At 30.0% G+C, this 26,195-nt stretch overlaps 2 protein-coding genes across 2 annotated transcripts; both read right to left on the bottom strand.

Moving 5' to 3' along the window:
• Nucleotides 1–358: 358 nt before the first annotated feature.
• LOC131848062 (uncharacterized) lies at nucleotides 359–1,405 on the bottom strand. Its single transcript, XM_059197821.1, has one exon. It carries the CDS (start codon nucleotides 1,403–1,405, stop codon nucleotides 359–361), a length of 1,047 nt encoding a protein of 348 aa, XP_059053804.1.
• An 11,526-nt stretch (nucleotides 1,406–12,931) lies between these two features.
• LOC131845150 (uncharacterized) lies at nucleotides 12,932–25,528 on the bottom strand. Its single transcript, XM_059194189.1, has 8 exons — nucleotides 25,487–25,528; nucleotides 20,700–20,790; nucleotides 17,769–17,820; nucleotides 16,396–17,042; nucleotides 15,992–16,104; nucleotides 15,250–15,357; nucleotides 13,968–14,096; nucleotides 12,932–13,450 (listed from the first exon to the last, which is right to left on the bottom strand). The coding sequence occupies exons 2-8, from the start codon at nucleotides 20,772–20,774 to the stop codon at nucleotides 13,336–13,338; spliced, it is 1,239 nt and encodes a 412-aa protein (XP_059050172.1). The 5' UTR covers nucleotides 20,775–20,790; nucleotides 25,487–25,528; the 3' UTR covers nucleotides 12,932–13,335.
• Nucleotides 25,529–26,195: the final 667 nt, after the last annotated feature.

Genomic DNA, 26,195 nt, shown 5'->3' with positions numbered 1-26,195 from the left:
AGAGCTCTTCGTTTAAAAAATTTGTTAGCTTTTTTCCCTTTTGTTTAAAATAATTTCTAGGTCTGATATTTTTTTTACAATCGAGTTTACTATTATATATGTTACATATTGGTTTAATATTTACCGTAAAAACACAAAGCCTCATAGTTTTTTATATACCTATTACTTTTTAATACATATGAAATATGTCTAAGTTCTTTGTAATAAAAAAATAAAATATTGTTATAACCAACGGCATAATACGTGTTTTTGCCTTTTTGTTTATTGTGAAAATTATTTACATTATTGCATTATGGCTAACGCGTACAAGGGCGTATTTTCGTGAATCCTCTCTTTATCGTCTTATTGGCCGTTATATCTAATTTTTTCTCTCGTCCGTGTCCGCCCCGCTCTGCCGTCTATACGGCGTGAACATCTTCCCCCCCTCGAATACGTCCAGGATTCGAGAGGTTACAAATGAGCTTGAAGAAGTCGGTAGAAGACAAACTTTCGCAACTGCTCGACGCAGGATGCCCTTAGCAGTATGAGCATCGATAACTCTTGTAACGCCATCTGAGCCGGGATAAAGACGACTAACTCGTCCTACACGCCATTGTAGTGGAGGTAAATTGGGGTCCTTTAAGACAACCATGTCTCCTTCTTGAACTGAATTTTGCTTCGTCTGCCATTTGCTCCGTTGTTGTATTTCACTGAGGTACTCATGTCGCCACCTTTCCCAGAAATGCTGCCGGATACGTTCAAGTTTTTGATATCGATCCAGGTGGTTAACGTTAATATCCAGAAGAGCAGGTGAAGGTAATGATGTAAATGCTCTGCCAATCAAGAAGTGGCCAGGGGTAAAAGGAGATAGGTCGTTAGGATCAGTTGACAGTGGAGTTAGGCGACGGGAATTAAGGAGAGCCTCAATTTGAGCAAATAAAGTAGACAACTCCTCGAACGTCAAATGTTGATTTCCCAAAATTTTAAGTATGTGAAATTTAGCGGACTTCACGCCTGCTTCCCAGATCCCTCCAAAATGGGGGGAATAAGCAGGTGAAAATTTAAATTTAATGCCTTCACTAGCGGCATATGTGTAGATGCGTTCATTGCTCGACTTGAGAAAACTATTAATTTCATTATTAGCACCTATAAAGTTTGTACCATTGTCGCAAAATAATTCACTTGGCTTCCCTCTACGAGAAATGAATCGTCTTAAAAACAAAATAAAAATATCTGTAGTCAAATCACTTGCTACTTCGAGGTGTAAGGATTTTGTGGCGAAACAGATAAAAAGACATAAATAACATTTAGTTATACGACAGCCGCGACCCTTACGATCAGTTATTAAAAATGGCCCAGCAAAATCAACACCACTTATTTGGAAAGGAAAATTTTGCGTCACGCGTGGAGCAGGTAAGTTGCCCATTATTGGATTATTACTTTTAGCCTTTAGAATTCTACATAAGACACTTTGTCTTATCGAATTGCAAGTTAACCATAATTCGTTTTTTAATTAAAATACGAGATCATTACAAATATTTTAAACAGAGAGCTAAGTCTATTATGAGTAAAAGTCCGAATATAATTCTGAATTTAAGAAAATTTTCATATTTTAATTGCACGTACATGGTACATAATATAACAAGATAATATTTTATTTTATATTAACTCATAAAGTAAGATATTACTGTCAATCTATTCTAGTTCTTGTACTTGTCTACTGCATTGTGGGAACAGTCTGCGACATTCGTCGAGTGCAATTGTTGATAGATCGACTAGAAGAGTACCTAAGGAATTTATTATTATTATATTAGGTAACAAAAGACCTCTCATCTCATAATTTTCGTTAACATCTGTTCGTCCCTTGTGACATCTTTCCTCAATTTTTTACTCTAGTAAGAATGTTATATATTTTTTAATGTCTGTATATCAACATGATAATAAAATATTAAATTTAAATTCATTTTAAATTCATATTTATTATATTCCTACTGTTTAATTTACAAGTTTAAAATAGATAAGATCTATCTATATAATGAATCAACAGCAGATAACTTATTACAGAGCATTAATTATATGCCATGAATATAGGTCGTGATACTGCAATAATTTGCAGATGAATCTATTCACCAACGGTTTATAATTATATTTTATGTCAAAGGCTCTGTCCATTTTTTTTATATAGATACCTACTTATAATTTTATTAACTATGTAGAGTAAAACGTAAGATTTAATTAAATTCTGTTGCCACTATGTAAGTAATAAAATAATTACTTTATATTGTCTTTATATATGTCTGTCTTCTATTCATTTGCATTTGTATTGCATTCAGTGCATATTCTCTTTCTGTGTTCTAAACCAACTGCGTGCAGTTGACGAGTTACAAAACAACTTTTTCCATTGTCCCCCACGTGTTGTACTCTTTTATTTCTTGAATAAATTGCACACTAATATAAGTTTATGAATTCCGTTTAAGTATAATTAATAAATTGTATAATGTAACATTAATATTCTGAAAGTGAACGTATGTTTATTAAGTTTTAACATCATGAAATTTGGTATTTGGGACAGAGAACATAAAGGTTGTTTATCGAAGTCACTTTATTGATCACAATCACACATCTGAGTTAAGGCTAAAAGCCAACCATAGGTAAATTTTATTTGAAATATATTAGTAGATTTTATACTATTTGTATTTAATATATATATACTTTTATTATTATATTTGAAGAGATGAACTAATGTATAGGTACTGTAAATTACAGGTAATAACAAATTTTTTGTTATAGCACAGGGCACAAACGATCATGCGGCTCACCTGATGGTAAGTGATTACCGTCGCCCATGAGTACTGGCAATGAGTGCGTTGTTGGCTTTTTAAAAAGGAATGAGTTCTTTTATTGATGGTTTCAATGTTAAAAACCATTGTTGGATGGTTTGGCACTATGGACGACCGCCATTCATCCAGATGATCAGGATGGTATTTTAGTTACTGGCGTGGGTATCTAATTAGCTGTTAGACTTTTGCTGCCTATAATATCTAATAGATAAGAGGCAGAGTCATAAATTTAAGGTTTAGTTAATTGACCTCTTTGCAAAATGTCATAGGCCCTCTAAATTGTTTTTTTTCCTTATGTGAAGAATAAAATAATGTATATTTACTTATGCATATACGAGTATAAAGTTATCGTTATTATAACAATCTTACATCTTTGTAGTAGAATAAATTTGAGAACATAATAAGCTCTACATTATATTTGTGCCAGTCTAATTAAAAGCTTGTAACTAATAAGCTATGATACTCGTTATATTGTTTAATATTATTAACATTTATTTGTATTTTTTTCTACACTTTGTACCTATACACCAATTTATTATGGAAGACATAAATGTAGATAATATCCCAATAATTGTAATTCTTTCCATTTATAAACCAATGGCTAATTATTAAACTTAAAAAGTTGACAAAAGATGACAAATTTCTTGGGAAATTAATATTTCTACCTCTTACAGACATTTTATGTACATTTATTAAAAATATATTTTACCTATTGTTCATCAATAGCTTTTTTGCTTAATTATTATTACCGTTAGCATCATTTTCCCTATTTTATATGAATATTCTAATAATGAAATATTTTATTGTGGTTTCCAAGTCAACAAGTAATCAACAACACTATGTTTCTCGTATGATATACATAAGTAATATTATCTTATATGTGATATAAGTAACAAATTTAATATATATTGAACTAACTACCGCGTTAATAAATAACTTTGAATCCACTTTATTTAGGAGGCAATAACTGACTTACTAACTAACTGAACGTCAACTATTGGAAAGTTCGCTCTAACTACGTAACCACAACTATTTCGTTTCAGCTATGAAATTTTGTCGGAAGTAGTACTGCTGGATAATTGGAAGATAATTAATTGTTATATTTTCTAAAGCGCTACAAGTTTTTTTGATTTATTAATAGCACACACAACATAATATAATAGTGAAGATTATTTTATTTCATACACTATACGTTGCTTATACGTTATATGTTACATATATTATATATTAGATACTTGATTTTATCACACGATACAAGTATCTAATACACGACACGACATGAAGTTCTACTAAAATAACAAAATATTATTTTTTAAACTAAATACTGAACTGAACTGAACTGGAAACCTAGATTGATTGAATGTTTTATAATACCTAAAGTTTGTATTTAAGAATGTATTGTACTACTAATAAAATATACCTTTCAAATATATATATAAAATGATTTTGGTTTGTAACTCTTATACTAATATAGTTTAATTATGTAAAAAACTAATTCTACTTCGAACTATACAAAGCAATGGAGATATTATTAAATTATAACTTCCTTATAAATGAGTAGATTTATAAGAGAGTTATAAGAAACAATCAATGTAATTTTTATACTGTGAGTACTAGAGAAAATTATATCATATTTAATTATTTTCTGACATACTTAGGCATGTATTTCGTTTAACAAAATTCAAAAAAATTATGGTAGGCAAATGGAAAATTAATAATTAATTAATTATTATCTGTTATTTAATATGTTTTTTTGATAATTAGGATATAATCTAGGTAACAATTTATTATTTACAGATTGGTACGAGTCCATTTTCGAAATTGATTTAATGCTTTTAGTTTAAGTGCACTCAATACTCGATACAGTCCATGAATCGGCATCGAAATGAAATTTTCGTCCTACATAATGTTATCAGTTAACTTACTTAGATTCTGTTGAAATATTTTCTCCGTTTCTTTCACAGTAGAAATTTTTTGTAGAAATAAGCTGGATTTATTAGTGTTATATACATTATAGTAATAGCTGAGTAAAACAATACAGTCTTATTCATAAAAAACCTACGCCATTTGTGTCACCTATTGGTCCCATTGTTAATAAAATATAGGTCAGGTAGATCTTCCAGCCGCCTCGCTGGGAACCATCCTGATTAGTTCCTGATAATTTGGTCATGAACTAGCATGACTTCATCCATTCATTATCTTCCACTAGTATCGCGATAGAGTGTGCCTTCAGCGCAGACGAGTACCATTACCTATTGGTCCCATTGTTAATAAAATATAGGTCAGGTAGATCTTCCAGCCGCCTCGCTGGGAACCATCCTGATTAGTTCCTGATAATTTGGTCATGAACTAGCATGACTTCATCCATTCATTATCTTCCACTAGTATCGCGATAGAGTGTGCCTTCAGCGCAGACGAGTACCATTACCTACATATTTATCCATTATTAAAAAAACCTTATGTATGTAGATACTCTTGTCTCTATACGTCCCTATGTAGGTTTTTGTGTTAAGGTTATTCGTATGTTATAGCTGAACATAAATTGTTTGAATTGAATCGAATAGCCTGCTCGTAATATCGATCCCTGTAGGTAATATAAGCACATGTTTCTTTTTTACGTGTCAGTTAATAGATGGGTACGCTTTGTTATTGTTTTTTCGTATTAGATATTATGAGGAAGTAGAATTACACCACAATTGTCAAGTGAATTTATATCTTTTACTTGTTGTGCACAGACGGCCCGTTCCATTAGGTTAAGGCCATTCGTTTCTCGTATTTCGATATAGGGCGGGGCGTAGCAACTTGATAATGTGAAGCACATATGAACTCCACATGTCGGTAAGGGCTCTAATCTTATTTATACGCAATAATTTACCTATAAAGTACTAGTTTTAAAGTAAGCAAATATATATTTAATATAAAAAATAGTTGATATTTAACACGTTAAACCCGTCACCATACAGATGACTGTACTAGTAGACATAAGAATCCTTTATGTACCAGACATAAAAACTTCTTTGTATTTATTTTAAATTTCGAACGCGCTTCGCATTCATTTGTTTTAAGAATAAAAAATATTGTTAGAGATGTGAAAATTCCATCATGGCGTTTCATTTATCTCCACAAATTTTTAAGTATGATTTATACACTTGTCATTCCTTCGATATATCTCTGTAAGAAAGGTTATATATGACTTCTGAAAGGCATAAAAACTAAATGCCCACAAAGATAGTCTGTTGTCTTGTCTTTAAGATACATATATTATTCTCCTAGTATCAGAAAGAACACGTAGTGTTGTTATTGCCACAGTTATAAGTACCTAACTAGAAAAAAAAACTAGAAATGTATGCCGCGTTTTATGTGCAAAAAAATATTTTTTGGTGATAGTTATTACAATGTAACCTAAGATAATATGTGAGTTTATAAAATATACACTGGCTACATTAATTGTATTTCATTCATGTGGAAATAGAATAATATACTAAGGGCATACTCTCGTTGGATTCGCTTTCAATTCGCTTTGGGATTTCGGTAGATAAATATCAATTTTACTGACTACTGTAGGCTATTATTATATCTTACTTTACCTATTTATGATCCGTTACTATATCCCTCAATCCAAATTACATAAGAAGCAAATAATGTAGGTATAAAAACAGAACAAAATAGGTATTGTTGGTATACCATAACAGCTGTACGTATAAGAAAAAAACAAAAATAATCCAGTTGTCATGGTCATATTGCTTTAATACCTGACTTACGCCCAAAAGTCGTGAGGTCATATTTAGTCCTCATAGTGTCTATAGGTCCTAAAAATACTTTGTGTGGCAAAATATATTTTTAACCGACGGTAAAGGAAACAGTTATCAAACCAAAAATGAATCCCATAGAATGGATATAACTCTTGGATTCTAAAATCCAACGTCGCAGGTGAAAACCTGCGACATTGGATTTTAGATATATCTTTCGATATGTGTGCATATGAAATGCAGCGTTTACATCCTGTGAAATAACAGTCGTAATGGTACATCATTTTAGTCTATTGTCTATTGTTCTATTGTAAGCCATGTAAGTGTTTTTGGTATTTTTTTCACTTTGAGATACATTATGAAAGTTTTCGTACAGATCCCTAACCGTCAGGTATAATGAATAATTTTAATAGTATAATTTTTTGAATCTGGCTAATTCCTTATAATATTACTACAGATAACAATAATCGATAGAAAAAAAAATACAACAATAAGTTACATGCGTATTTTTATATATCTTAGTTTATTTTAATATTGAAATTATACAGACAGTGCTACCGAATCCACACAAAAATATGGCGAACCACAAAATATTTTACCAATAAATAAATTCAAATTAAGTTAATTGTAACTCCATAATATATTATATGTCGCTTTGATAAAGGAGTTGTTGATGAGGTAAGCAGAAAATGACGTGTAGGATTACCAAGGAGCGTGTAGCCTAGATAGATCATGTAGCCGACAGCCAAAATCAAAGCCTTCTTAAATCTTAACAAAAATATTCTCATATAAAATCATATAAAATATCTCATATGCGTTCACATGTAATTCGAGATGGAAGTTAGAGTTACTGGCCACTTCATTAAATATTTGAAACTTGCATTTTAAGGTTATATTCAAAGGTCACTTGCGAAAATTCAATATAATAAAGTTATAAAATTTCACTTTTAAATTGTCATAGGCAAAACAATCCGATTAAAATAAACTGTGACTTTATAAATGGCGGAATTACTATTTGCTTCCTTGATTTACTTGATGGAGTCTGGTAAAACCACTGATTGTATTTTTTATGTTGACATACTTAATTACAAATGAGTTTGGATACGTACTATGTTACAAATATTGAAATTCATTTTTTCTTTTTTATATAGTCTATGAAAACATCATCAGATAAGTTTTCTCTAATTGTATGAAGGCCCAGTTTTCTTATAAGTTTCGCAGACACCGATAAGTAATTAAGTTTGCATTCGACATATCGCCTCAAACTTTGGTATGGATGTATTGTTGAACAAACTTTGATAAGTTAGGAATGGCAGAATTGTGCTTAGATTTATGCGAACCCAAATCCAATCTAAACGTTGAATTCATGATTGATAGCAGGGATCAGAGTCTCATCTCTTGCAACAAGTTTAAGGACTTATGATGCATATTAAACGGTATACATTAGCGTGCGGTCGCTCGGCTCTTACTAATAATAAAGTTTTCGTTTCAGTAATAAAAGTTTAAATTTGTTTGTTTATAAAGAAATAGCCATAAAAATATATAATATAGGTTCTTTTAAATGTGTTGTTTGTTGTTTTATTTTAGGTTATAAAATGAATATAATTAGTGGCACGCACATAAAATTTTGTGATGACATGAGATATAATAAAGTCGGAGTTTTACGTATCAACAGTCTTAGTATTACAAACTGGAGTTGTAGAACTTTCTACACAAATTGTACTCGTAGATGCTCGGATCCTGGTAAAACTCTGTCGTACTATGATAATTAATTCACAATATATTATACAAGTTGTACTTAGTTTAATTTAAATTGTTATACTTATTTCATTTTATATTTATTTGTTTTATTTATGTAAAAGCGACTGGCCTTGACACATCATCCATATTTTTAATTATTGTAGTACAATAATTTTAATAATGTTACAATAGAAACTCTATAATGATATTTATCAAGAAGTTACAACACAAAAAGAAAATTATGTTTCTTTATTTGATGATGTTTTGTTTAGATATAATACATAGTTATCAATGTTGCTATGACACGTATGATTCATATAATACAAATGATTAAGAGTAAATTTAAGAACTAAAGGGACTAATTATTCCCCTAGTAATTAATAGAGTTTACTCTAGTATGTATCTCTGCATTTTAAAAAAAGTTCATTAAGTAAGAAGTAAACAATACTTTTAAAGCTTTACTACAAGAGTTACAACTTACGTAGTAATAATAGTCTAGGGTTTTTTTATTTATTAAATGAAAGATGAATCGCTGAAACAATTATCATTGCGATAGATCATCTGTAGAACTAGAGTAAACTTATTGTTACAATACCTATAAGTTTACTCAAAATATTTGTAATAAAAATATAACTGATCACTATTTATATATGAAAGATGTGCAAACTTCATCACCTAACAGAACTCAATTGTAATTTAAAAATTTTCTGCGCTTTGTTATGATTTTAGAAATGCCTTAACCTATTTGGGTGCGATTTTCACTGATGTATTGCGATAAGATTCAGTTATTATTTAGTTTTTGTTTTATTCCAAACAAAAAGTTATATTGTATCTATGTTGCGGGCTTGGCTTGTAATGAAAATGTTATATCTACATTTTTTCTTCACTGATAAGACTAGCATATTTCGGTAGGTAAATATATCTACGAAATTCCTTCAAGAATCATGTTAAACATGCCTCTAGTATAATTGGCAGTAGAAAGTTTGCATTCCATTGTTATGGAACTTAACTAAAGGAAGATTAACGTCTTCCTTTACACTTTATTGTACATAGAATCTTGTATTTTACATTCTGTTGATTTATATCCTTAATAGATATATTTTATTTTATGTAATGTATTATAACAACATGGTACTAATAATTAAACACGCAATTAAATTAAATTTATTGCAGCTTATGAGTTGCGTAAATAATTCTATCCTTTTTATGTATGATAAAATAAGGGACAGAGGCCCATTTTCTTATGCTCGTCGAATTTCAGTCATTTTAGTAGGTATGTAATTTTAGGTAATCTGAACCCCTGTAACAAATTTCAACGCTCCGTGATTTTCAGAAGCGGAAGACATTTTCCTGCATTAAATATGTATATTGGCTTTTAAATAAACTTAGATATTCACTACCATAAATAAACCAAGACATTATTTAAGGTACTGAGAAAGGCACAACAAGCGGTTTACTAATGCATAATACCACTGCTAAAATAACCTTACTAACATTCTATTTTGTTTTAATTATATCTAAGAGCGCGTGACACAGTCAATCTTTAGTACAGATATAAGTTTATAAAGAACATTGTTTACCTATGATTCCGATTATCATCGGTACCTAATAAAATAAATATCACAAGTACCTACTTCAAATGCATACGAGGATGGCAATTAGTGAACCTATCTTTTGTCATTGAAATCAAAATCTTGCTTACAAAATGAGACGTGTGCCTAATTGGAATGAATTGCATTCCAATGACCTATAAAATTTTGAAGGATGCATATAAGTAGATTTTATTTGAATCTACTTAATAAAATTACATTAAAAAATATTAATTTCTGAAATGTTTTTGTCAATTTTATTTGATTATTTTTTATCATAATGGAAGGAAGTGTAAATTATTTCAAGACTTACTTGGCTTATTTTAAGTAACCTCGCCATTTTAGTAGATATAAATTGAAGTGTCGTTAAAATTTTGTCAACCGATTATAATATTAAGTACTTACTTAGATCGGTTTACCTATCTCTCGGTTAATAGAAAATTTAAACCCTTAAGTAATAACTATAACAGTAACTTATTATCTCTGATCAACTCGATGGTTGAATGGTAGGGATTGCCATCAGGCTTTTATTTTGCGGACTGCTCAAATGCCGCAGCTGGCGTTTACAGCTTTACAGGACGATTAGGGGCGAGTGCAGATGGCACTCCCAACCCGCAGAAGGACTTACGGAACGGCTGAAGGCCAACTCCCGCCTCACGGATATGACTTTAGTTTGACCCGCTAGGGGTTCGAGCATCGGCTCAGGCCGTCGTAATTTCGATCCCCGTTTAAATTGGACGGGGGACCAATCGATGGGGTGCCATCAGGCATTAAGTCAATTACAATTTTAAGTTACAATTTTGTGTGCAAAAGAATAGTAAACAAAATGAAATAACTTTATGAAATATATATATAAATAATACTACTCATTGATGATTACCAATTTATTTATATATTATATAATATTATACTCATGTGAATAAAATAAAATGCCAAATTGTATAAGTATGGCAATTCAGTTGATATTAGCAAAACACAAAGTAATTATTGAGGATATGATAACTATAGCACTCTCAATATTAAACTTAACGAGATACATTATGGAGATTGCGTGTGCTAATTGCAATCTTTTTAATATAGAGTTCAAAATGTTTTATTTTATTATACTATTTAAGAAATTTAAATTTATTAGATAAGAAAGTGTTAAGGTTCAGAAAGATTAGCCTTTAATAAATAGCAAGTTCTAGGCAGAAACTAGTTAGAAGTTCTAACTTTAATTTATTGGTTTCGTGCTGTATTTTGTAATGACATAGTAAACTGAAAAAGACAGAAGTGTATCAGTACATATTTTCTAAAGAGATTTTTATTATTATTGTTGTTATTGTTAGGTCCTACCTATATTTGAAGTATACTTCGTTTTATGCATTAAATTAGGTTCAATAAGAATAGGAGAAAAAATCAGAACAGGAATATTAAATGTTTAATAAACCTTTTTGTTGTAGAAAATTAATACTGAGAACTTGGGCTTAACCCTCTGAAGTAGTAACCAGTATGGTAAGTTAGGTGCTTACTCAAACTTCATCTACTTCAATTTTTTTAAACATATAAATATTTTAATAAGTAGAAGAGAAATTTCAATACCTATCCTTATAATATTTTATACAAAGATGTTCGAAACTTACAATACCTCACATGTTTAATCATAATAAATCTTAGAAGTCAATATTGACCCACTTTTACATAGAGAGTTTATCTACTTAAGTCGGATGACAATGCAACATTATGTGTCAATGATTGAGCGGATCGGAAGGGCGGAGGGTAGGGTATAGGTTTCCGCTACTGTTAAATATAATGTAGCTAATACCAATTTGAAATCAATTTGCCTTTACATGTTCAGCTGATATGACAGGCAGTGAATGAAGTCATGGACTTAGGAAAAGCTTTTACCCATAAATTACACACCGAAGGTAGCAAAATCAAATAGAAATTAAAACTATTTTACTAGGTCGGTAGGTATCCAGTAATATAATAAAAAAATTGTTTACAAATATTATAAATATTCGGGCTATCCATGTAATAGTAAAATAAAAAAAAACAAATTAAAAACCGATTCGAAGGCAAATAAAAGGTCTAAAGTACTGTCTTAAATAATGACAATATTTGAATAGTGAATTAATATTTTATTAGGAATGAGGTGTTTATCTCAAATCTAAAGTTGTCATATATTTTTTTATAATATCTAATATAAAATTCGGATGACATTCTAACTATACTGGACCTATCTATGTACCTACTGTATAGATTTTGAATAAATTATGCAAAACGTTTTAGAAATAGATAGATTAACTCGATGGAGTGACTTTACATTCTATATATTATAGTGTTACATATTGATAGGTAGTGTGATATAGCCCTAAGCGAAATGTAATAAACCGCCGACGATTTGTCATAGTTCAGATTGTTTTGAAGATTGACCGTATCACAGTACTGAAACAAGTTTAATTAATCTAAAACGCAATTCACCACTATTCACCACACCCGGTTTTATGATTTGCGTATCTATCGTGGAACTAAGCTACAGCGTAAATACACTTAAATTAATTTGTTTTATTTTTCATTGCGCACGTACGCCACTTACTTTTAATATTTCTTTCTTTTTATAATATTGCTATGTTTGACATCATTGTAGTATAAAAAAACATCATTGCCTTGCCTTTACTTCATTATTTGAGTTCGGCGCAGTATACCATTATTTTTTAGTTAATATAATAGTCGTCATGTCTGTACATTACCTTTTATGCCTATAATTTTTCCTAATCCATCTTTTTTTTTTGTTCTTACTTTTAAGTAGTCTATTACTACTTAAAAGTAAGAACAAAAAAAAACTTCAATAAATTGTAGCAATTATCCATTTAAGAGCAACATTCAAATAAACATAATATAAAACTTAGAACATCACTATTTTTGCGTGAACCCTATTTGGGGTTATTAAGGATTTTAGTAAAATAATAAAAACTAATTAAGAAGATTCATAGTCTTTTATTCATTATCAATATAATAATCTATTAAAAATAAATTAAATATGCATCTTAAATCACAAAACATGAAAAACTTACATATACAATCTTAATAAATTGTTGTTCTGACGATATCGATATAACACTCAGATATTCTAAACCTCTCCCTTAAAGTTAATTTAATATCTAAGTTTGAGTATCTCAAATTTACATTATTTAACGTAATACCAAGTTTATGAAAGTTAGAGCAGTTTTCAAGAAGTTGATTTAACGAACAAAGAGGGAACTTTGCCATGCACAATAAACTCTGCTTCCTGACCGCATGGTGACGAATTTTAAATATAACTGCATACTGATATCTGACATCTGATATTCATTAATTATTAGGAAGGAAAGCTGTATTTAAACTTGAAACATTTGTCATTATTAATATCTATAGTAACAGCGGTATCAATATTTTTATATGAGTAGGATATCTAAATTAACGCACGGGACGAAAACTGTCTTGCGATCTCTTGGAGCCAATGGGGAAATGTGACAGATCAATCTCATCCATGGGGAAGTCGAGCCTGTACCTCTTTTTGTCGAAACTCGACCTGTAAATAGATTAAGATATGAGTTTACCTTAATATTAAGAATGAAATCAACATCAGTAGGTTTGAACAAAAACAAAGATTCGTAATGAAAAGCAAATGAAATTAACTTGGCATTTTATCCTGAGAAATTATTTCCTTAGTAGATATTGTAAAATTTGTTATTTCTTACAGAATAATATTTTTAGCAAAAGATTCTACTTTCAATAGTGTTGTGTGGGTACTTATATATAGTGGGGTTGTATATAGTGGGTAAAAAATCTAATGAGGATAATAAGAATCTTTGACATATCAGGTAATAAAATACTGAAATTTTGTTACTAATGTTAAGAAATAATTGTAGAAATTAATAATTAGAATTAATATTAAAATTAAAACTAATAATTAATAATTAGAATTAATATATAATTCAAACTTAATTTATAGAGTCACATTATAAAAGTTTGCAATATTTGTAATAAAAAAAATTAAATTGACTGTAAATTATGCATAAAGTAATAAAATTAGAGAAGCATCTTACGCTGGTGAGTCAATGTCAAGATAGTTAGGTCCGAAGTGATAGAACCGCTTGGTAGCGTAAGGGAACGGCATCGAAGTTTGGTCGATTTCATCGAAGTTCCTTTTCTTTACGAAGTTGTCAAGCCCAGATCTTGTGGAAGGGTGCCATGAAAAGATTTTAATACATAAATTATATATATTTAGTTTTTTCTCACATCTTTTTTTCATCTCATCACAGTATATACAGAAATTACTATAGACTACACTATTTCTATATTTACTTTATTCTTTATAATAAATCTAAATCATGTATAAAAGGTTTGCTCAATGTATCATGTTATTCTCTACCTGTACTGTAACTACTCTGTAGGTATAACAAGAAACCTTGTCGTAGCGTATGCATTACATAAATAGAAATTAGATACTTAGCAATAATATTAATTCCTAAACCTAAACACTATTTTATTAGGTATTTTTTACAGTTTACAGCTGGTAACTGGAAACAGTAAAAAATTTGTAAATGAATAAATAAAAAATGTACTTCTAAAGTAATATAAAATTACCAAGGTAGCTCTCACAGTTAAAGAGTTCTCCATTACTATTTAATTTAGATTACGATTAAAATGAAAAACTTATGTTAGCTACAATTCTCATAAATTGAAAATACCAAAAGTTCTTTAGAAATACCCAGTCCCCAAAGTCATCATCAAAAAGAGCAAGTTTACTTTGCAAGCAGCCAACAAAAGAAACATTCCAACTAATTCAATTAGCTTACCGATCTACGGGCAAGTTAATGTACTCATACATATTTAATATAGAAATATACCTATCTGTGTAAATACCAAAATATAACAATTAAAAGGTTTATTTTCCTTCACAATGTAAGTATAAACAGCTATGATTGAATTTTTTATTTCAGGAGGGAAATACTGACTAATTTTATGATTTCTCCGAAATCTTTTTCATACTTTCAGATGTTTGATATTTATGATTAATCAATTTTATATATACATTTAGAAAGAAGGGAAATATGATGAATTAATCTGGTAAATTTTTGAGAACAGCAACAACAAATTTTTACCTTACAAGAACTAAACTAAATGAAACACGCACTTCGTTTATTACTTCTGGAAGTAAGAAAGTTAGAAGGATTCATAAGGACAAAATAGCGTCAAAGTTTTTTATGACCGTAGTTGGAAACATGATTTATATAAAATAAATACGAAAAAGATAATATTTGAAATTACATGAGTTCTGAAAATTACCTCGACCATTTTCAACTTGTAGTAGGTACTATCACTTACCTGTCTATTTCATCGAAATTGCGCTTGGGAAGGCCATCGGAGTAATATCCGCCATATTGAACGGGTGTTAAAGGCCAAAACTCGCGCTTTCCGCCTCCTCCGTACGGGCTAGAGGCAAATTAGAGCTTCATAGGTCTTATTCACATCTATTTGTATAGAGTATTTTTTATTAATTGAATTGCTATTAGGACTGTATAGATTATATTATTAGTGTCCTATTATAAATTTTATATTAGACGAAATTTTTATGTGGCTGTTACTAACATATTTTTTTTTGTGTTAGAAAAGATAAGAAAAGGCAATTTCTTGAATGTTTACAAGAACAATTCAAATTTAATATTAGAAAGATGATCACAGCTCATTATCTCTCAGGCAGTTATACGCACATTCTATATCAGTAAGTAGAAATAAATCGGACTCCTCCTTGCTACAATTCAACATCACCCTCATCCTTAAATTTTTCATGCAGGTACCATACATCCTTGGAGTAAGCGAGATGGCTATTCTATTATCGGCCATAAAAATGTTGCTATTATATATACATACTTTCTGTAAATGGACTAGTCCAATATATTACATTCTGATAATAGAAGTACTAAAATTCACTGTTAAATTCTATTTCAAGAAGTTTCACTTCGTCTATTAAAAAATGTAACACTTACCGGTATCTTAAATATGAATTATCATATGATTTTTTATATACTTCAAATATAATAAAAATAAGATCCCAATTACAACGTACCTTGCGTAATCATAACGTCTGGATAAAAGGTAGGGCACGAAGTGCCGGGAGTCGCGCACCTCTCGTACTTCTCGCACCAAATTACCGCCGCTCAGGGGATCTAGGTTTCGAGGCTTGTGACCTATTTGTATAATTTAATCAGATGTACGTTAAGAAACTGGAAATATAATCTACATAAATCAAACGATATATCTTACCTCTGACCCGTGTAGGATCGCTTGGAAAGGATATGAAGAATAAATTTATATTGCAATGTATGGGTATTTATTGGAAATATTTATCAACACCAATAATAACGACAATTTAAACACAACTATTTGTATGTATCACATTTTATACGTTGTACGTGTTTGTGGAAATATTAACAAATGTAGGACATAATTGGAAAGTATTGTTATTTAAACGAGGTTTGCGCCTCCAATTGAGTCCAATTCACGAACGAAATTGCCACCGCCGAGAGAATCTAGGTTGCGTACAAAGTTTGCGCCACCCAAGGAATCTAGAGTCTTCTTCACAAGGTTAGGACCTCCCAATTGGTCGAGGTTTTTCTTCACTAAATTTGCACCGCCAATTGAATCTAGGTTCCTTACCAAATTCGCACCTCCAATAGAATCTAAGTTACGTACGAAGTTGCTACCGCCGAGGGAGTCAAGATATCTGGAATACTTTCTTTTATTTCCGAGAAGAGTAGAGCTACCAGCTCCATTACCATTTCTGTGGTATCCATAAGTGCTTTCCAGACTTCTTCCAGGTATTCCTGAACCACCAACCCCGTGAAGATTACGTAATTCGTATCCACCAAACCCAGGAAGATTTCGTCCTAGCATAGATGAACCTCCTAGACCTCCTCCTCCTGCGCTTTTTCCCTCTGATGAGTAGTACTCTTCAAATGCATCTAGATTTCGACCTAGCATACCAGTGCCTCCAAGGTCATTCAGATTTCTGCCGACTAGATTACCTCCGATTCCATTCAAGTTATGATTGTCTACAGAGCTTTCGTATAAGTAGAGAAATCGTAGAAAATCTTCAAGATCTTGTTTTTGATGGAGTCCTGTAATAAATCCAGTAAATCTATTAATGTATTTGCGAATATGACAGACAACATGCATAATACAAGAATGCATAATCAGAATTGAAAGTTACTCACCACAATGTAGAGTGAAAACAGTTGCGCAGTGCTCAACAAGCTTGTGACTTATCGATGTGCAAAAGTATGTTCTGGATAGTGCGAAGATCCATCACCATTAACAGATAAGTGATTATAAAATTTTTGAAAAGTGCATATAAGTAGGTAGTTACTGTGTAATTATGATAAGTGAATATCATCGTACGTGAACAGGTGTTATATATTCAAGTGCAAGGGACTAAGAGGAACATTTATTTAAAAATATTGTGGTATGGTGTACAAGGGAGACAAATATCGTGTCAGGGTTTGCCGTTAATCATAAATTGTGCAGAGATTGTTCTTAAGAATCGTACACATCAAAAATATATCTACTGTAGATATAAGTACAGATTAAATTGCTTTATATAAATTATAAAGACCCCTAGATGGCCAAATTATGAATAGAAATATTTAGTTTTATGTTACTAAAAAAATCTGTCCTGTTTGACTAGAACTTTTTAATTGTTACAAGATAAAGTTTAATGACGTTTTGTAGAGAAATAAAACGTCACGTTTTTCTGGTGTGGACGATTCCTTTAGTGCGAAACATTGTGGACATTATCAAACAATAATGTTGGTTTATGGGTTCAACTTGATAATATAAGATCTTACCAGCATCATAACGGTCGCCGGAGTTGTGTTCATTACCGCTTACTTCAGATTCCTGTCAAATAATTATCAATATAACCTTTACTTGTACAAGGAAAGTGGGAATTACTTTATTAAATTTAAAATTGGTTATTACGTTGCAAGTTTTTATTTTAGGGTAGAAAAATTATTGTTTGTACCATTATAGAGTACGGATGTATAACTCGGTCCTCAGGAATGAGAACGTATAAAAGGCATCACGGGTGTCATGATAAAAATACATTAGTATTTTGTCTATAGCGCTGTTTAGGTATATAGGGAGCGGTTATTACTTTACACCAGTTACAACTTTAACATTTCCCAATGAAGTTAAACTAGTGGTTCGGACTTTGCGATTTAAATAATGTAATTAAATTTAAAACATTAAGAGCATTGTGGTTTTCTTTATCATTGTTAGAAAATAAAAAAGAGATAAATGCTTCATCACATTGCCGTCGGGACGGCCGGCGCCTCAACGCTAGCGCGACGATTGTAGTTGTAATTTACAGAAATATATAAAAAACGACACATACAGCCACTATGGTCAGTTCAAAGTCGTCGTATCCTATACGAAAGTATTTTTATATTAAGTAACTCAATTTATGTAAGAGTATATAATAGTGTATAAGATAAATTAATATAGGAACCACTGTATAAAACTACAACAGGAAAAAACTGAGTAGAAAAGCGTCATGGCATGTCCTTCAAAGTTTATAAAATACTTAAATTGGAGTTTCAATAATATTTCACTACACTGCTGCCCTAGGGATATTAGACACAACGTAACTATATTTGTGTTCGACATCGATCAAATAAGTTGTGATTACTTCTAAAACTTATCTTTGCGTTTATTTTATACAACAATTGTGGCAAACATACATTTATACAACCAAAATACCTACATACGATTACCTACTACGATACGACAATTTTGACCCAAGTTTTACATTTTAGAATGTAATTGATGCTCGTTAAATTTCGATCTCAATTGAGAGCATTATTAAAATAATTAATAGTTGGTATGATATCAATAAAATGAAATGTCTAAAAATGATGTTTCGTTTATATTGTATTTGCTGTAGTCACAAGCATCTTAAGATCTGACAATCTACATATGTATATTAAAAACGCGTTTTCAATATAAATTGGGTTTAATTCTACTAATACGCCATGTCGATCTATATTTGTGTTCATTAGAACTATTCTGTATATTCGTGATAACAAAGTTTCTATATTACCTGATTTCTATAACAGTAGATACATTCTTACACGTATAAATTATATCCATTATTTAATTATCATATTATACGGTAAAATAAAAAATAAAACTGTATTAGTATACAGTTTTATTTTTCTATCCTATCAAACATTAAGGCCTAAGATTTTACTCTTAACTACAGTAAGAATAAATTTCAACAAGAAATTATACAAAATGTAATTATCTAAATATAAGTTTGTTTATAAAGTCACGATGATTATGTAGTATTTGATTGCAGGCTTACGGAATTAACATAGTCTAAGTGGAACAAAGCTTTCTGAATAGCTCTTAACGGACTGAAATGTTGTATATTTATTGTTCAGAGATTAACATTATTTTATTTAAAATTAGAAATGTTATATTAATAATTCCGTATAGAAGAACATTCATTATAATTTATATGCCTACATATGTAGCTAAGATTCTATCCAAGAAACCTGGTGTGAAGATAGTTGTATAGTTCTATTAATATACCTATACTTTTTCTCTACTGTCTAATCTCAGCCAATACTAAGGATAAATTCAATTACTGCTCTTTTAAAATATTCATAACTATTTCATTATTTTCGATGTATGTATAATCGATTAATATAAATAAACATTAATTCTATATATATCTATAATATATTACATATATCGAAATTAGATACATTTAACAACTTTAATATCCTGTGCATGATCAACTAACACTACACTCGTCTGTAAATATTTTAAGTACATATATAACATTACTTTATCTGTGGTATCAAGTGACCACGAAGTAAGTCAATGGATATATATTTCTACAATATAATATGAACATAAATCAAGTAACATGACAATATATAAATTCTAGGCGAACTCAAGCTATTTGACATTAGTAACTTTGTGGCAATATAAGAATGGAATACGTAAATGATTAAAATATTTCAATTAAGTACAAATATTTAATTTTGACTTGTTCCGAAAAATAAAACCAGCGAGCCGAAGATGAAAAGCAAATATAACTCGCAGCCTCAAAGGGATTAAGGGGTTAATTTATATTGTGACTTTACGGTAGGTCTAATAAAACTAAAGTAGGTATATCTGTAATATGTATAAGTTGTTATATTATGTTGAATTGGATATTGTTATATTTATTATAATGTACTAGCTGCCTGCCCCGGCTTTGTGCGGGTATAGGTACATATTATACATATAAACTTTTCTCTTGAGTCACCGTAACTATTGCTGAAAACTGCATTAAAATCCGTTGTATAGTTTAAAATCACAGTACAGTGACTACCTTTTTTATACTATACTATATACAGATATTTCCCAAAACAGTATATGTTTGTCAGATACAATAGCAATAAGTAGATATAATAAGTTTGTCAGATACAATACAATAGTATAAGTGGGAGATAGGTGGTTACCTATCTCCCACTTACCTATAATTTCATAGTTTTTAATGAATTAATTATAGTTATGTAATATACAGAATAAGTAAATTGTAAATACCATTCTATTTAACCCAATATACTACAAGAATAATAGATCTGTAACATTAAGATTAAAAAGAAATAATAATAATAAAAAAGCACACATTAAATCATCAAGATTGTTTTAGACGTATATTATTATATCTATAATTGTATACATAATATGGAAGTGCTTCTAAATAGTAAGTAATATATCACCTGGTGAGGATCAGCACTACAACATACAAGCAGCGCGGCAACGGCCACTGCCAGCGCTCCGCCGGCTCCACGCATCGTTGTTCCTTTTGACCTGTTTGTTATACAGATACATATATGATAATTGATTTAAAAATACTCACTGTTACTTTTAATTTCTTCTATTCGCATGTAGCGGTAGAGGTCTCCAAGATAAAACACTGATAAATATGTATTAGCCCACGAATCTCTCTTTCTTTGTGAATGGAATTATAGAGTTCGAGTTGTTTACAAGACCCTTTGGCTCCATCACCAGAATGAAACATGAAATTTAATATTATATATATCAATATTTTCCAATCGAAATTTCTATGTTACGGATATTATTCAGAGAATCTGGTATAATATAGGAAAAAATGCTGCATATTCTGTCGGAAGATTTAACATTGAATAGTCACGCAGAATAGATATAAAATTTGCAATATTCACATAGCTATGATTCTATTCCGTTTATGTTAAAACGGGTGGAAATAAGTGAATAGTAATCTTATTTTGATGTGAAATAAGTTGGTTGTAAATGCGATCATTTATTTGATTTATTACTTTATTCTTTGTTACCCGGAGAGAGAAAAATAGTAGAGTGTAGAATGCACTTTATATGCACTTATTTCAAAAACAGATGTGTATATTGAAAAAATATATAATACTTATTCAAATTTATTCCTATTGATAATAGGAGAATAATTGGAACAGAGGATCAAAATATTTAAAATACTAATTAAATTAACTTTGAGCTATGTTTATTGCTTTTAATAATCTCATTTCAATTGTTTAGTTTGTATAAAAAAGACATCAACGAGATGTTCACGAAAATGTACAGAATTTTCAAATATTTATAATCTACATATGTATGTCAATTTCTGTATCTATACATTCTAGTAGTACTTTAAAATATTCGTAAAGTCATATATCTCTTGTTACGACGTTACAAATAATTAGTATCAGTGGATCAAAATAAATAATGCATTAATGTTTCTGAACAGTTGCGTAGCAATGTAGCTCGTAAGCTATTGTAGACGGTAATTCTTACAATACGAAAAAGTAAACAGGAAATATGTATGTATTTGTTATATTTGATAATAATAAGTATTAATTGTGTCGTAAAAATTTGGGATTCTTCAAATAGAGTGCAATAACATTTTTATATGGCACGCATGAAAGGTGATTGTGAAAAACAATATTTCCTTCAAGTATTATTAGTTGGCAATAAATGTGTATTCAATATTAAAGCATTTATTATTTCTTTTCAGCTCCTATTCTTTTTTATAAGGATTCTTGACGTTCGTTGGGCGTGTATAATTCTAAAGAAGAAGGATTCGTCAATAATGGCGCAGGAATTTTATGTGAAGCCACCGCCATCTAATCATAGACCGCAGGGAATATCAGACCCTTCTCAGCTTAGATTGTTTGAACATTGTGTTATTTAATTGTAACAATAGGGTCCAATACTATCTCAATATCTTTTTCATTGTTTTGATACTCATGTCTCGACTAGAGTAAATGTAATAAATATAGTATAATTTTCTACATTTTTATTAAATATATGGTTTTATAGTTAATATGAATAGGTCAACTTGGAAGTAAAACAGGAATTCAAGCATTATTTTATTAACAAATAATAAAGTACAAGTCGTCGAATATAGAGCTTATTAATTAAAGAAACTTTTCAATAATTTCCTAATATTCTCATTGAAACGCGAATATAAGGTTCTAGATATGTATTCTCATGTCGAAATATATTTACTATGGTCATAATGGTAAGTTTTTAATAAATTCGGAGGCTTAGTGACCTCATTCGATTATAATTTCTTTGGCGCCCCGTCAGTACATTAAGAAATCCTTCCATTTTTTTAATAAAAAAAATGGAATAAAGTGATTCCGCCCCAAAAAATAATTAGAAAATATGTTTATTTACCGACATTATAAGTATAAGATGACGCGGCTACAACCTCGATAGTCTAGTAGTAAATTGGTGTTTCTTTACTTCCAATGATTGTGAGTTTTACTCCTGTATAATACAAACATTAATATTTATGGTTATATTTGTTTAAATAGGTTTGGGTTTCCTATTTAGATTATGTACGTATTTTTTAAATTATACTAGAGTATCCATAGTAGAATCCCCGCTTAGTTTGGAATCGCAATTATAATTACTCTGATTATATAACATAAGTATTGATGTCTAATACACGAGTATGGCTATAAAAAAATTGTGAGTAAAATTCGAAAAAGTGCGGTACATGTCACTAGTACAGTAAAGAAATGACGAACCCCTCTCACATACTCTTTAAATTCCAATTACAGTACACAATTTCAGTAGAAGTCAATTGATTCAATTTCACCATTATCGGCGTGCATCGACATACGTGTTTCGTCACTCAACAAGGCATTGTTAGCCAATGAATAGGATATTGTACCCACCCCTCACGTTTACGTTACTACGTTTGAAGAATAATATCGCAAATTTTTACAATTATTTTACTACTTAACGATTACCAATATTACTTAATATTATGTCTGGTGGCTGATTCCGACTAAAGAAAAGTCTACACGTGCACGTAACCTCGACATATGATTGCCAGCAATTTTCTTACTCTAAGTATAGAATGATAATTTATATTCAATAATAAACCGCATTTTGTTATCCATTCATAAATTATTTTTATCTTACTTAAAAAAGTTCTAAATATTGTTCAACAGTTTCAGGTGCATTTGAGATATAATTTCACAATTTCAAATAAGTTGATGAATTTGAAATATCATTGTTCATATGAATAATTTATATTCAGATGGAATTATTATATTTAAATATGATTATATGTATAAGTAGTACCATGACGGATTATTGATATAAATTCGTTGTTTAGTTGTAAGACATACACATATTTTACCGTCGCGTTCCTTGGGATAAATGGGGTATGCCAGAGTAGCAATTGACTTGTATATCTTTATTTATACACTTTGATTACTTCATTTATCAATACATATTTATTATAAAACTGTATTTATATTTGTTTTATTCTCTATATATCTACAAAGCTGTCTAAAGAGGAACCCTAGCTGATTAATTGACCGATTTATTGAGCCAAATGGGGCTAAAATACACAGCTCATTAAGAAAACATTATCTGAAATTGTCAGTTTAATAAGTGACAATGTGGTCACGATAACAAAGGTACAGAAAACAGTGGGTACGATATATTCTCGAAAACTATAAAAGTTTATTTTATACTTTGTTATTCTATTCGACGGAAAAATTGTGAGGTTATACCTATCGGAAAGTAGACATTATTCAGTTGAGATAAAGACCTTTCTATATTGAAAGCTTTAAAAATAATACTCAATATTACATAAACGAAATCAAAAATTATTTATTCATGTTATATAAAGCGGCTTTTTTGTATTAATATTTTCCCTACCGCAAATAAAATAATTTTATTTTCCTGCTACAAGTAAACGTAACGATTGTTCCTAAATAATCCAAATTTATATTAATTTATTATTTATGTATATATTAGGAATAGTAACTTTTATGAAAAATTCATATTATATCATAAACAAATTTCACTTTCACTCTTCCACCGAAGAATGGTAGGGTAATGTGTTTAGATGTATTATATGATCGAAAATTAGGCATGACGCATAGCCTAAATCGCTTGATGGTTTTAAGTATAAATAGGTTAGATTTATTCTATGAACCTACATGGAAATATTCTAAAGTAAATGCCAGACATGTATAAAAAAACTTGTTAGTGTTAGTGGATTTTTAAGTTTGCCAGGTTAAAACAATTCTCCTACTAATATGACGAAATTAATATTTCAGTACAAAGGTCATGCATATCCAGACTCAAGTCAATTAACCATGGAATAAATTCTGGATCCTATATAATGTGAGTATATTCTTGATGTAGTAGGGTTGCGATTATAACAAACGCGCTTTGTGCATTTCAATTAGAAATTATAAAATAAAAGGCTATATGTATGGTAATATGTGTTCACATTTGCGTTAGACATTTTACTATGCTTGTGCTAGTGTGTTTGCAAGCGAAATTCATTTGAGTTTATACTTTGAAATGCAGCTCTCGAGAACAGAATAAATTAAGGGAGAAATTTCATGTAATTCTAACGTCGTAATGTTAGAATTATATTTCATAATACAGAATTAGGTATATTAAAAGTACTTCAAAAGTTGTGTATGTTTACAGTTTAACATATATATAATATTTCATATTAATATTATAACTGCGGTAGTGTTTCACTGTTGTCAGTTACTTTTTTATGACTAAACGGCTGAACGGATATTAATAAAGTTTGGAATTAAGATTGTGGACTTTTTCATCTCAAAAAAAGCAAACGAATTCTGATGATAACTGCTAGTAAATTGATATTTTCATTACATAAAGCTATAATTAAAATACACTAAAATATTAACAAAGTTAATAATTGTTATCACATTATTATTTAGCAAGCGATATATCTATATTCATAAGACAAAAATTGAAACTTTTCAATTGACTAAGTTAAATTATTAATATTATTATTGTTATTATTATTGTGAAGTTAAATTTTTCATAAGTTAATGATTTTTTTACTTATATATGACATGAAAATTAAATGAGTATATTTTTATAATAAAAATATAGATGAATAATTATTTAACAAAATATACATACGTTACATAGTATACAAAAGTACTGCTGTGACGTTTTACAAATCGACAACACAGAATAGACGTAAAAAAACGCCACGAACCTGTTAGTGACGGGGTGAGAGGAGCTACCGGTATGTCGGTTGTGCTGCGATGTGCCGGAGATGTCCTGACGGCGGCTTATATACGCGTCGGTTGGGCGGGCGGCCGCCCCCTTGTTATCGCTCTGCAGTAGGTACTACTTGCAAACCACTTGCACTCGACTTTGATACTTCTGCCGATTTTGATATTTGTTTTTATAGTATAATAATAATAATATATACATGCACAGTAATAGGAGGCTAAGATTTCCTTGTTTGAGAAAAGATGCTTTCTTCGTAGAGGACTTTAATATATTGTCCAAATACTCGTACTTATGTTATGTACCTGATGCTTATTATTAGTAACTAATGTACTAGTTCTTTTTTGTTACTTCTGGTTTACATTATTATACGAGTATATGTGACCAAAACCATTTTCAGTATAAGCCTAACGTAACCCACATACACAACTTATTGGAAATTAATGTATTGCCTACTAATGTATGACGTATTTGGCATATTAAGGCTATATAATAATGTTTTTTTAAAATAATAGGATTAGTACTTTTACAATATTTGATGAAATCAAAGTTTACTACAATTTTCAATTCAAATAATAAATTTAATTTCCATTGGTCCTAATTATTTTCTACCTAACGTGTGTAACCGATATTTACATTTTTTGTTGATATTTATTTATTTAGTTGGTATTTAGTTAGTGATTTTTTAAACT

This window comes from Achroia grisella, unplaced genomic scaffold (genome assembly GCF_030625045.1).
Source record: "Achroia grisella isolate CSIRO2021 unplaced genomic scaffold, CSIRO_AGI_Agris_v1 utg109, whole genome shotgun sequence".
NCBI classification, from domain to species: Eukaryota; Metazoa; Arthropoda; class Insecta; order Lepidoptera; family Pyralidae; genus Achroia; species Achroia grisella.
Note: the sequence above shows the minus strand (reverse complement) of the source record. Positions and strands in the feature narration are given on the sequence as shown.